The 14203-nt window shown below is 47.0% G+C and overlaps 1 protein-coding gene across 1 annotated transcript in view; it reads left to right on the forward strand.

The window, feature by feature from the left end:
* Positions 1–993: 993 nt before the first annotated feature.
* Positions 994–14203, forward strand: part of GLO1 (glyoxalase I) — a 21721-nt gene continuing 8511 nt past the window's right edge. Inside the window, exons 1-2 of the mRNA XM_084754016.1 lie at positions 994–1188; positions 10829–10911. Coding sequence (XP_084610142.1) covers positions 1105–1188; positions 10829–10911 — 167 coding nt within the window. The 5' untranslated portion in view covers positions 994–1104. The remainder of the gene's footprint in view (positions 1189–10828; positions 10912–14203) is intronic.

Raw genomic sequence — 14203 nt, forward strand, 5'->3', positions numbered from 1 at the left:
ACCAGTTGAGAAGCAAGGGGGAATCGATTTTGTTCTGAGCACAATGTATCCAGGAGGCTAGACAAAGCATTTTAAGCTTATTGGGTGGGGTTTAGGGTAGGAGAGCTTTTGGGGGTTTTTCCAGCTCTCTGGGAGAAAGGAACACAAAAGGATGTTGAGGTCTTAACTATAACAGAACATCACTTATCTTTAACCCAATCAGAACATTCATTTATCATCTATTGTTTTATTCTAAGCAGCAACCATTGAACCTTCCTGGTTTCAGGCACATAGGGCCTGAGAACTTGAACTTACTTTCACCTTATAATCAAAATGGAACTCGGGAGTAAAATGGCTTCTGATATGTGAGGGTGATAGCTAGTGTCTACAGAGGAGTCACAGTTACGCTAGGAACTAAAGTAGCTCTCGACGGAGGGGCTGTCGTTATGTGTAGAGTTTAAGCTGATTATAAGAAAAGCATCAGTTTAGAATCGATTATTGAGTCTGAGACGTCTGTGGGCTGTTACTGGCAGACCCCAACAGGAAGACCAGTGTCTAAGCCAAGCTCCTGGGGCTAATATATAGTAGAAGCAATACTTAAATTTAGTTTCTTAAAAACAAAAACAAAAACAAAAACCAAGAAACAAACAAACAAAACACTCTGAACTTGAATTGTTTTCAATTATCCAGGACGAATTCAAGTGAGAGAATAAACTTCAGTTCTTATACAATTTTTAAAAAGACTAACTTCCAGCTCAAACTCTCAGTCTAAAAAGAGTAACTCCCACCAGGCTGCAATTTTCTACAAAGTTGCCGCCCTGATGAATGAGCGGTTATTCAACTTTTGTAATTATAAACACAATCAGGTCACTAAGTAACACGCTTTTTAAAGAGTTGCCGCCTTTATGCGCAGTGGCATTCTGGGAATTGTAGTTTTTGCCGTACTGAACTGGGATCCAATCAGCAGAAAGCCAACAGCTTTGTGCACCGCGATTGGCTGAGAGCCGCGGCAGCCCGCCTCTTGGCCGGTCGCTCAGTCTATAGCTAAGGCGGCCCACGGTCCTTTGGGAGCTTGTGGCCGGCTGGTTTGCTAGCACAATTGGTCGGTGAACCTCCAGGACTGCCATGGCAGAGCCACAGCCCGCATCCAGCGGCCTCACGGATGAAGCCGCCCTCGGCTGCTGCTCCGACCCGGACCCCAGCACCAAGGTGGGCGACAGGGCCTCCTCGGCGGCCGGAGCGGACCTGGGTTTCTGGCCCTGCCCGGCCAAACCCTAACCTGGTCCGGCCGCAGCTTCAGGTCCCCCGGATTAAGGCGGAGTGGGGTGAGCTGGGAAGAGAGAGAGGTCAGTGGGAGAGGCAGTAAAGAGGGGATCGGCTGCTTCAGAAAGTTATTTCAAAACCCCTGAGTCCCATGTGCATCGATTTGTTTATTTTTTGGCACGGTGTCTTGAAGCCATGCCAAATCAGGGTCAGCTTCCGTGTCTGTGGGTGCAGTTGTCCTCGGTCAGGCATCATGGCCCTTTAGAGGAGCCAGCTTCAGAGCTCGCATAGCTAAAGGCCCCGGTCTATAACTGGTCCCTCCCAGCCGCACTCATTTTCTGCAGTTGCCTTCCCTCCAACTTTTAACTCCTTAAGACTACAGCGGTTGTCAAGTTTAACCGCCTTTGCTTGGCCTTTGCTGTTGCTTAAATCCACGCTTGGCCACCCATGAGTCGTTCGTGGAGAGGTTACAGGTAATAGGACTTCCATTTGAAGAGAGTCTTAGAGACTGGTCTTCTGACCCTTTCGTTTTGTAGTTGGCCACCAGTAGCCATTGGCGTGGAGAAGCTTTCACTTAACGTGACTGTACTTACAGTCGGGGAAGCTCGTTCAGGTGTGGTGCCTCCCAGTCTCTATATGGCCAACAGTTAGACATTGTGGCTGACAGATTTATTCCCGTGTGGTCCCTGAGTCAGTAAACACCTTTGCGTATATTCATTTAGTCACATCATTTGTAAGTTCCGTGAAGGCTGAATGTGGGCTTTATGTAGCCCTGTAGTGGGGGCAGATCCATGGTGAGGGACTTTGGTTCCTGCTTGTTCTTTGCCTTAAGGCTACGAGAGTCAGACACACTCTAACTGCCAAAGCCGTTGGTTGACTAGCCAGGTGTGTCATGAACACACACACTTCTTCCCACTCCTTGTATGATCATGCACCTTAGTATGCATTTAACTTTTTAACATTTGTGTGTGTGTGTGTGTGTGTGTGTGTGTGTGTCACACGCACACACGCACGGGCAGGAACACGTGTGGAAGTCAGTGGGCACCTTTATCTCCATATGTGGATATTGGGGAATTCAGGTCTTTGGGTTTGTTAGCAAGTGACTTTATCTGACCCATCTTTGGTCCCCTAGTTATTTTATACACTATAAATTGGCTCATTCCATGTGAATTAGTTTCTTACATTACTGAAAAATTTACCTACTGGCCTACTTTCCTTCCCTCCCTCCCTCCCCTCTCTCCCTTCTTCCTCCCTTCCTGTCTTTGTTTTTGTTTTTGTTTTGACAGGGTCTCACTAGCTTTGCCTGGGCTAGAACTTCCTATATAGACCAGGCTGGTCTCAAACATATAGAGATCCAGCTGCCTGTTTACCAAGTGCTGGGATTAAGAGTGCACCACCAAAAAAGTTAAATTAAAAAAAATAATAAATAAAGCCAGGCATGATGGGGCAGGCCTGTAACTCCAGCACTTGGGAGGCAGAGGCAGGCAGATCTCTGTGAATTTGAGGCCAGCCTGGTCTACAAACCTAGTCCAAGTTAGTCATGGCTACACAGAAAAACTTAGACGGGGGGAGGGGGCCAGCATGGCCTGGCCAGTGCTGGGCAATTTCTTACAATGCAAACCCAGATTCTGTGTCAGGTAACTTACTAGGGAACTGGGGATTTTAGGTAGCAGGCTGTTGCAAGCAAATCCAGGGCCTGGGGATATCCTGTTTCAGAGAGCTAGTGTGGCTTTGAGTTCAATCCTTAGCATCCAAAAAAAAAAAAAAAAAACCTCTGAATGAATGAATTAAAAATCTCAGAGAGAGGCTGGAGAGATAGCTCAGAGATCAAGAGCACCGTCTGTTCTTCCAAAGGTCCTGAGTTCAATTCCCAGCAACCACGTAGTGGCTCACAACCATCTATAATGAGATCTGGTGCCATTTTCTGGCCTGCAGGCAGTCATGCAGGCAAAACATTGTGTACATAATAAATAAATATATATTTTTTAAAAATCTCAGAGTTTTAAAAATATATGAAATATAAAAACAAAGTATATATATATATATATATATATATATATATATATATATATATATATATATATAAAATGTACTTCTTGTTTTTGAGACAGGGTTTTTCTGTGTAGCCTTGGCTGTCCTGGACTTGATTTGTAGACCAGGCAGGCTGTCTCCGAAGTGCTGGGACTACACCCTCTCTGCTCCTTAGCTCAAGCTGTAAATGTAGAACTTGCCATGGAGGGCAGCGGGGAAAAGGCCTTCAGTGAACAAAATTTAGCTTGATTGTGTACTAACTGCAAGACCAGGAAAGGGGCTTTTGGGTGGGCTGGGATACTGACATAAACAAGATGAGGACTTCCTTTGCCAAAGGTAGGCCAACTGTGATGGATTTGGGGTTAAGGAGCATTACAAAGCATTCTGGTGTATTAGTTACTTTTGTTGCCTTAGGTACTTCTAAATCTAGTTTCAAGTTGTCAGCGAAGACATAGTGGGAACACAGAGGAGATGGGGTTCTCAAAGGTCTCATCGGCGGTGTGTGGTGAGCCCAGGGTGTTTGGAGCCGCCACACGTTTGAATCCTCATATCCTTGATTGCTCCCATCTTGCCGGGGCTCCTGGGACTCATAAGGGGAACATAAAGATGACTCAGAGCTGTTGTGAGGGTACAGGAAGATGAAATGGATCATGCTAGTCTGTGGAGAGAGAGCTCAAGGTAGTAAGTATTTCACGTGTGAGGGTCAAGGAACGGATTAAGCAGAAAGCGGTGATAGGACCGCGTTTTGATGGATGGGATGTCGACACCCAGAGAGTTACACGGGAGAGATTCCAGGGCCAGGAAGGAGATAATCTTATCAAAATGTGGCAGAAGGTTGCAGCACAGGCCATGCCGTGATGAGAGTCACACGCAGCAGTAGGAGAGAAGCCTGAATGTCACGCCCGAGAAGGTCACGTGATGATTTACATCATGTAGGTTGAGGTAACAATAGTTGGGGTACTCAAAATTTGAAAACTCTTGTTTTTCTCATCTTACAAAGATTCCTCCTTGGTGAGTCTGGAGTGTATGTTAATTGCATGTTGAACCCAGAACTTTGGACATGCTAAGCACATATGTGCTCCTGACACTGAGACACATCCGCGGGCTAGAGTTAATACTACCTTATTAAACATGTATGTAATGGAAATAAACTTTACATCTGCCGGGAGAACGTACCTCTTTTTACTGAATGATAAGCATTTGACAGAGAAAATGATTGAAATAACCAGTGTCCGGGAGCAGTGATAGAGCTGGTGCTGTACAAGTGTACAGCAGACAGATGTGTGCCGCTAGGGACTTTTATGCCCAAAGCGACAAGAATTCAATGGATTGATTTTTTTTTTTTTTTAAACCTCAGATTTCTGATTCTAGAACTGTCACTCTAAATTGCAATTGCATAAGCCTGCAAGAAGCAGAGAGCAGTCCAGGCAGGACCTGGGGAGGACTTGAGCTATGCAGCAATCTCGCTTCCTTTAGGGGGTCGGGCCGATACCCCAGTTTCCTTGTTTGTTGTCTAAAATGGGACTTTAATTGGGACTGCCAGCTCCCCAAATAATGACATGGAGACCTTTTATACTTAATTTTTTAACGATTTCTTTACTTATTATGTATACAATATTCTACCTGCAAGTCAGAAGAGGACGCCAAATCTCATTACAGATGGTTGTGAGCCACCATGTGGTTCCTGGGAATTGAACTCATGACCTTTGGAAGAGCAGTCGGTGCTCTTACCCCCTGGGCCATCTCTCCAGCCCGCCTTTTATACTTATTATTAGCGTGGGCACTATGGTGGGGCAGATCCTCAGCTATTCTAACCCAATAGTTCTTGCCTGGCCTACTTCCCACGGATACCCCTTAGTCTGCCCACCCAGTTTCTTCCTCCTGCACCAGCCTGGAACTCCGCCCATCTCCTGATTCTTTCCCAGGGTTCCTGTCTCTGCCAGAGGGCCTCTCCTGCCTCAGCTCCTATTGGCCGTTCAGCTCTTTATTCAACCAATCAGAAGGTGATGGAGAACAATGTTTACAAAGAACTGTTGGAGGTGCTTCCTAAAAATGATACCAAAGAGGCCGGGGCGGTAGTGGCGCACGCCTTTAATCCCAGCACTCGGGAGGCAGAGGCAGGCGGATTGCTATGAGTTCAAGGCCAGCCTGGTGTACAAAGTGAGTCCGGGACAGCCAAGGCTACACAGAGAAACCTTGTCTCAAAAAGAAAAAAAAAAAACATACCAAAGTCCAGCCTGTACTCACCTCCCTGCCTAGACAGTCAGCACTTGAGTATTACAAAGACAATCATTAGCAGTGCTCAGGAAGATCACTCCAACAGTTGTCAGTGGCCAAAATGGTGGTGATCTGTCTCTCTCTGCCCTCAGTTTACCCTTTCTAACATCCTCACCGTGTCTGCCTTTCCTCTGACCTGCTTCTGTCTTCTGACGCTTTAAGGTCTCCTGTGATTGCATTGAAACACCTAGCTAACTGAGGCTGATCTCCCCTTTTTTTTTTAATTCAAGATTTATTTTTACGTATGTATTGGCATGTCTGTTTGTGTGTGGGTATGTGCATGTGAGTGTAAGTGCCTGTTTTTTTTTTCCCCGAGACACGGTTTCTCTATGTTATCTTGGCCATCCTGGACTCGCTTTGTAGACCAGGGTGGTCTCGAACTCACAGCGATCCGCCTGCCTCTGCCTCCCGAGTGCTAGGATTAAAGGCTTGTGCCATCACGCCCAGCTGTAAGTGCCTGTGGAGTCCAGAGGGGGTGTTGGATTCCCTGGAGCTGGAGTTAGAGCTGTGAGCTGCCCAGTTCTGGGAACTGAACTCAGGTCCTTTGCAAGAACAGTTTGTGCTCTTCACTGCTGAGCTGTTTCTCCTACCCTGATCTCCGTATTTTAAGGCCATCTGGTCATTTAATTCCATCTTCAGAGTCCTTTAAGGTAGAACTTGTGTTAATGTTTGATAAAATAATCTGGGTTGTGTTTAGAGCTGACTCTATCTGCAAACTCCGCCCCGCCCCAGGGTTGTTGTGCGGTGTGGGGGCGAAAGGCTGGCTGATAAATCCTGCCAAGGAAAGCCTTTGAGATTAGCCCTGTGTGGTTTGAAAGAGCGCGCCTCAGCTTCTCCAGCATCTCTGGGGATTTTGCCTCCCCACGCAGGCACGTAGCGTTTGCTGGGAGAGGGAGATGCGTGCTATTTTTGTAGTTTCTGTGTCTTGTTTTAATCTCTGCTTAGACTAGCATCTGGCATGAAAGTGATCTCACTGCTTTGGAAGAAGGATGAAATCGTTTTGTGTCACTTCAGTGTAGCCCAAGAGTGACTTCGTAGGTGTTGTTATAGCTGTGCTCAGAGGAGAGATCCGGCCGGTCGGTCAGTGCCTGGACAGTGAGCTGCTTATCTCTCTCTTACCTGATTGTCAAAGGGGAGGGCAGCTCCGGATGTGGAAAGGCAACCCAGGCTCAGAAACAGGGAACTTTGATCCAGCTGCCCTCTGCCCTGGTACCATGTGGTGTGTAATGAGAGAACCAGAGCCTCAGAGGCAAAGCTTTATTCAGGGTATGACTTGCCAGGCTGCCCCCAGGAGAAGGGAATACAGCACCACCAAAAAGGAGTTTGGGATTTTATAGAGTGCTTTTAGCTGGGTAGGAGAGCGCTAAGGAAAAGGGGATTCTTTGAAGGCTAAAGGCAACTGCTGTAAGCAAATCCCCCCCCACCCCCCACCCCCACCCCCGATGTTGTTTATTCTGTCAGGGCGAGGGACCTGTCAGGCCTTTAGAATAGTAGGAGGCTGTGGAGAAGCTGTTTTGCTGAGACGAGGGTTCAGCAGACTTCTGAGAAGCGTAGAATGTTCAGTTCCCTTTTCCTTAAGGGGCTGGTCCCGTACTGGCCATCCATCTTGGTGTTACAGGTGACTCCATCTTGGACCAGAGATCCAGGCCAGCCCAGCAGTTGCCACATCTGGGCAATGAATTTAAGTGTTCTTTATATATCATTGTAGATAAGGAACATTGTGTTTGTTTTGTTGTTTTTCTTCTTTAGGACAGGATTCTCTGAGTAGCCCTGGCTGTCTTAGAACTCAGTCTGTAGACCGGGCTGGCCTCACACTCAGAGATCCACCTGCCTCTGCCTCCTGAGTGCTGGGATTTAAGGCGTGTGCCATTAGATGATGTAAGTTAGAGGGGGAGGAGGCTGTTTGGCTGCAGCATTACTTTTTTCACTGCAGTGATAAAATAAACACCCTGGCAAGCCGGGTGTGGTGGTGTGTGCCTTTAATCCCAGCACTCGGGAGGCAGAGGCAGGCGGATCTCTGAGTTTGAGGCCGGCCTGGTCTACAAAGAGAGAGTCCAGGACAGCCAAAGCTGTTACACAGAGAAACCCTGTCTCAACAAACCAAAAAAGAAAAAGAAAAAGAAAAAGAACAATAAAACCCCAAAACCTGGCAAAAAGCAGGGGGTGGGGGAGGAGGGGCATATCTTGGCTTGCAGTTAAAGTTACACTCCAGTATGTGTGGAGGTCATGGTGGAGGTCATGGTGGCATGAGCTTGAGGCTGTCAATCACAGCCACAGACAGGTGCTGTTTTTAAAAGGAAAATCTCAGTCATTTGATTAACCAATGAAGTCTCTGGAGCCAGATGCTGGGGTGAAAGCCGGCTAGACCCACCTCCTCAGCTGAAGGAACCGCCTCCTCCTCCTCTTCCTCTGCCTCTTCCTCCTCCTCCTCCTCCTCTTATGGTTGACTTTATTTAATCCTCTTTACAATATTCAAGCAGAAAGCCCTTGGATTAAAGGTGTGTGCTAAGGCTGAGACACATCACAACTAAAAACAGGTTTTTCCAGTGAATAACCCAATCTCGGGGTTCACAGTGTGATCGTACCCTGCAGCGGACAGGAATCAGAGCGAGGAGTGTTTGTGCTTAGCCAGTTTTCTTTTTCTGTGCTGTCCTGTAGGTGCCGCCCACGTTTTCCGTGGGTATTCCCACTTTGGTCAACCTAATCAAGACTTAGCTCCATGGTGGAGCACTTACAGCCCTGGGCTCAGTCCTCAGCTCCTGGGAGTAGGGGTAGGGACTTTAATCCTAGTATTTGAGAGACAGAGGCAAGGTAGATCTCTGAGTTCAAAGCCAACCTGGTCTACAGAGTAAGTTCTAGGACAACCAGGGCTACACAGAGAAACTCTGTCACACACACACAAAAGAAAAAAAAAAAAAAAGAAGAAGAAGAAAGGAAATCCCTAAATCCTTCTGACATGTTCAAAGGCTAACCTCATCTACATGATTTCTTCAGGTGTGCCCAGAGGCTAACCTCATCTGTATGATTTCTCCAGATGTGCCCAGAGGCTAACCTCATCTACATCATCCCTCCAGATGTGCCAGAGGCTTGCCTCATGTTGTTTCTAGGTCCTTGTCAAGCTATCACAGCTGCAGTGGGGTGATCAGAGCTTCAGGCCTTTTGTGTTAATTCCATGAGTACAGAAGAATAGCACTGGTGAGGGTAAGAGGTGCCTATGGTAGAGGAAACTCTGAATTTACAAGGGTTGGATAATTAATGTAATTACTCAGTGTAGCCTTCCCATTTGTAGAGTGGACATAATACTTGTACGTATAAATAACAATATTATCATTGTATCAGGGCTGGGAACGCGGCTTAGTTGGCTAGCATGAAAGAGGCCTGGGGTTTGATCCCCAGAACTGGGTGTAGTAGTGCACACCTGCAATCCCAGTGCCTGGGAGGTGAGGTCAGGAAGATCATCCTTGGCTACATAGTGAATTCAAGGCCAGCCTGGACTACATGCAGCCCTGACTCAAAAATAAAATGGTTTCTGTACCTAAAGAAAGTGTTACTCCTAACCAAGTGTTACTAGTAATTTTAACACTCTGAGTTTATATATTGTCTACCATGGTTTAAGTTAGGCCTTCTGTTTTCTGTGGAAGTTGAAGGTTTTCACAAAAGTGTTAGACTTCCTTTTTGCCTTTTGGTTGCCTAGGAGTCTAGGACCTCATAAGGTCTTGCCAGTTAACATGGTTACCAGTCAGTAAATGCAGAGGAAGAGTGAGAGTAGCTTCTCAAGGCCATTTCTCTCTGCAAAGAGTGTTCCAGAACCTGCCAGGCAGTGGTGGTTTAATCCCAGCACTTAGGAGGCAAAGGCAAGTGGATTTCTGTGAATTCAAGGCCAGCCTGGTTCACAAAGTGATTCTAGGACAGCCAGTACTACAGAGAGAAACCAAGTCTACCCCAGTAAATAAGAACAGTGCTGGGTGTGATAGCACATGCCTTTAATCCCAGGCAGGGGCCAGCCTGGTCCACAAAGTGAGTCCACGACAGCCAGGGCTATCACACAGAGAAAAACCCTGTCTCAAACAAACAAACAAACAAACAAACCAAAACAACAACAACAAAACCTGACTTGAAACCTCTCCCCACAAACAAATAAAAGAGGGCACCAGAACCCAATTACTAGCAAGCATCCTGAGGTTGGAAGCACACTTGGTTTGTACAGCAAGGCAGATGGTGACTGTCTTCCCATTGGCTGAGGTCCAACCTCACAGTCTTTTCCCAGTTGACTAGTTTAAGAAGAACCCTCATAAAGGAAAGGGGTCATGGGATTCAGGCCATCAAGTTCTGGGAAGTGGGGGTGGGGGGTGGGGGTGCCATTTCTCTCTTGATTGTTCAGCAAGGCTTGTTTATACATTCATCCACAATAATATGGAGTGGGCATGGTCGGGCACACCTTCGAATCCCAGCACTTGGAGGGTAGAGCCAGCTGCTCTGGGATTACGGCCAGCTTAGATGTGTTTGGTGCATTCCAGACTAGCCAGGACTGCAGAAGACCTTGTCTCTAGGGGGAAAAATGATAGAGGTTGGATCCTTTGTTATACCAAATAAAGCTGTGGTTTGGCTGCTCCAGCCAAGCTAGAGAAGAAATGCACCTGTTAGTAGACACCTGAAGCCCCGAGGAGTGGGGAAATGCCAGCAAAAAGACAAAATAATCTCTCAGAAGGATGATGTTGGAGTCACTTCAGAATTGTCGCCAAAACAGGTCCTGGGGGCTCATGCCCATAGCTTCAGCGCCTGAGTGAAAGCTGGAAGGTCAGGGAGTTCAAGGACCAGTTGGTGACACAGCAAGTTTGAGGCCAGTGTGGGCTATATGAGGAGATTCTGCCCCAAGAACCCACCCAAAACCAAGCCAGAACCACCACAAAGGCCCCACTAAGCCTTAGTGGCTACGGAGCAAGAAGGCCAGGTTCTTCAAGTACTGTTAGCTGAAGGGCACTCCTGGAGTATAGCTCCCCGGCTCTCAGCTGCCCCACCCTGGAGCCTGCAATGGGACAACACTGGGCGGAGGGGCTTGGGAGTGTGAGTGGTAGGTGTGGGGACCGTTTCCTGGAGGTCCCGGGGAGGTTGGAGGTGGGGTGGGGGCGTTGTGGGGTGTTCCTGTTTCTTCTCTTGTGTTCTGTTTGTTTCACAATGCTGTGTTGTTGTTCTGTTTTGTTACGGAAAGCATAGAGAAAGCTGCTAGTAAGTGTTGAAAGCTAAAGGTAGGTTCACATACTCTGTTGTTTCTCCTTAGGATTTCCTACTGCAGCAAACAATGCTGCGAGTCAAGGATCCTAAGAAGTCCCTGGATTTTTACACGAGGGTTCTTGGACTGACGTAAGTATTTCTTAGTGCCTTCTTGTTGAAAAGCATGGTGTTAGAGAAGATGGCTCAGTGTTGGAAGGAGAGACCTGAGTTCCCCAGAGTTTTCCCCTAACCTCCAAGGCACAAGCTCCTTTCCTCTCAGAAATAAATGTTAAAAAAAAAAAAGCCAAAAAACTTTTTATTTATTTTAAGTAATAGGAAGTGTTTGATTAAAGAGCCTTCAAGGTGGCCTGACTAGACATCTGTGTGAGGACCAGACTCAAGGGTAACAATAGGCACACACACTTTCATTTTCTGCAAATTCCCATCTGCCTGAGAGCTGGCCAAATAAATCATTCAAGTGTTCAGACCCTTTAAGTGCTCAGACGCTTTTAGCCCTGTTTGCTTCTGAAACCATGACTGTCAGGGCATACTATTTAGAAAGGGAATGAATTTATTTCACATTGGCCCCTGGTTCCACTTTTACAGGCTGCACTCTCTTTTGCTAAAGAGGCATTAGCCATGGGCTTTGTGAGCATCTGAGCGGTTTGATGCGCTGAGCTTTCTTTTCCATCAGCTTCATTCAGGTATAACTGATAATTTGGCTTTTCTTGGTTCGTTTCCTCAAATAACGTGAGGTTTTTGATAACACACATACATAAAGAATGAAATGAAATGAAATTTATAGCCTTTCATTTACTTCCATGAACTTTAAGACAGCTCAAGATATACAGCTGTATTGTGTATGCTTAGAAAATGTGGCCAGTTCTGAAACCTGCAACACGAAGAGGAATAGCTTCCTTCTCCCCAAACTGCTCTTAGTTTCTTGTGATTATTAAGTTTTTTTTTCCCAGAAAAAGTGGTTTTCCATGCAAAGGACAGAATGGCTGGTGGTGATACACACCTTTAATCCCAGCACTCAGGAGGCAAAGGCAGGTGGATCTCTGAGTTTGAGGCCAGCCTGACTTAAAAAAAAAAAAAGGGCTGAGTGAAAGCAGATCCGACAGACACATGCTGTTGGCCAGGCACTGAGCCTGTCATTCCCCTGGGTCTTTTCTTATGTCCTAAGAAACTAAGTTTCTGGTCTCAGACCCCACAGCCGGCTCTTGGCAGAGCTGAGCCCATATGCAGTTGACTCCAGGCTTGACCTTGGCTTTGAAGAGCTCCCAAGTAGGGTGCAACTTGACACTAACCCGGATCTACTCAGCTGCCGAAAGCAAGCTGCTTCCTTTGCTTCAGTTGCTTTTAGTTGGTCATTAAGTGTGGGACGCTCACTTTAGTAGTAGGGATGGAGATAGTCTCTTTGAGGTGTTCAGTCCTTTCTGGAGTGAATTTATTTGTGGTTAACTGATGCATAAATCTCGTGGTCTAGGCCTCCTGATAACAGGGATGAGTAGCTAGAAGATTGGACAGACTCCTGAAACTGCTTCAGGTGCAGGGGGATGGCTCCGCTGGGAAAGGGCTTGCCATGACGGGCAAACCTGTGGTCCTGTTGCTGGTGAGAAGATTCTGAGACTCTTCTTTGCGCTCTGTGGGCAGAGGCAGGTGGAGTTCTGTGAGTTGAGCCCAGCTTGGCCTACTGATCAATTCCGGCCCAGCTAGGGCCACATACTGATACTGAGGTGAAAGGCAGTGGACAGCAGCTGAGGATGCCCTGTGTCAGCCTCTTCCCCTCCCTGCTCATGCACACTCCCTATACATGTACCCATGTGTAGATGCACACAGACATTATGCTTTTGTTAGGCTTGGTATGAACAGGGTCAGTCTTGAGCATAATTAATCCTTAGTAATCTTTTAAAAATGATATTATGAATATTATTCTGCATGATTGTGATCTTACATTCTTTAAACTGACTTGACAAACTGTAAGTTCTTATCTTTTTTAAAACCTTGGGACTTTAGTCCGGGTGTGGTGGTGCACGCCTTTAATCTCAGCACTTGGGAGGCAGAGGCAGGTGGATCGCTGTGAGTTTGGGGCCAGCCTGGTCCACAAAGTGAGTCCAGGACAGCCAAGGGCTACACAGAGAAACGGTCTCGAAAAACAAAACAAAAACAAACAAACAAAAACCCTCGGGGCTTCTTCAGTCTCCTTGCTAAGCTCCTCTTGTCCCAGCAACACTCCCTCCCGCCTCCAAACAGACTAATTTAATCTATGGAGACCGTGTCTTGCCCTCTGTTCCCTGACTTGTCCCATTGTCTCTATCTCTGCAGCAGATCTGCACAGCCGATGCTGGCTGCTGTCTTGTTTGGTCCCCCTCCTTCCTCCTGGCCTCTGCTTCAGCTGCTTAGACATGTTGGAGCTGCTCCCAGAGGACCTTTCCATGTCCCGTGACCTTTCTGAAGTTCTGAAGTCTTAATCCTGTTTCACCTGTCTGTAGCACTTGAGACTTGAGCGTGTCCCGTGTCGTCCCCCCCCCCCCCCAGTTGCTGACATTCACGCTTTCTGTGATATTAATCTGCCCCTCTCTCCTGTCACTCAGCCTGTTTGCTGGTGGGCTTTGAAGAACTCGCTAGATGTGTTTAGCAGAAAGAATGGTAGGGAAAGGCATTATACTGTTCACTGAAGCAAAGCCTTAAAGTGTCTTCCCACATTATAAATAAGCACCATGGCTCTAGCTAAATTTTATTAAACTTGAATACTAGAGAACTGTACGTGCTGAGTCACCCTTGGAATGGAGGCACTTGGAAGCCAAAGCAGGGCATGAGTCGGGGCTGTCTGGTACATAATCAGGCTATCCTGGCCACATGGTGAAGTCACAGAACATAGAAAAAATAAAAAAGATGAGTTGCAGACCCCTGACCCACTTGGACACTAAAACACAGAGACCTGGGCACAGAAAAGCTGCTGGGGTCAGGTGGTCTGTGAGCACGCCGGAGTGGTACCAACTGCAGCAGCAACCTGGAGCCTCACTGGTTTATTATGTCAGACGAGGGTAGGCTAGTGTGAGTAGGAGGTGTCTGTAGGCCAGCGATCTCAGGCAGGAAACATGAGGAGCCTCTTGTTGCTAGATTTGCACACACCTGTCTATAGTTTGTAAACACGTAGTCCTTGTATACACTGCTAGCATTGTCACTTGGACTAGAGGAAGGCTTTGCCATCCTCTGGGCCCAGGGATGTGGAGGGGACGCTTTCTTCTCATGGGTCTCAGCACTGGTCCCTGACGTGGCCCTGGGCATTCATTCACATTCAACATTCAAGCCTTCCCTGGCTCTCTACTCAGGCCTTTATTTTATTTTATTTGTGTGTGTGTGTGTGTGTGTGTGTGTGTGTGTGTGTGTGTGTGTGTGTGTGTGTCAGTCCCTGTGTGCTTGCATGCCATATATA

The sequence above is a fragment of the Acomys minous genome (assembly GCF_964271855.1).
Source record: "Acomys minous genome assembly, chromosome: 13".
NCBI lineage: Eukaryota > Metazoa > Chordata > Mammalia > Rodentia > Muridae > Acomys > Acomys minous.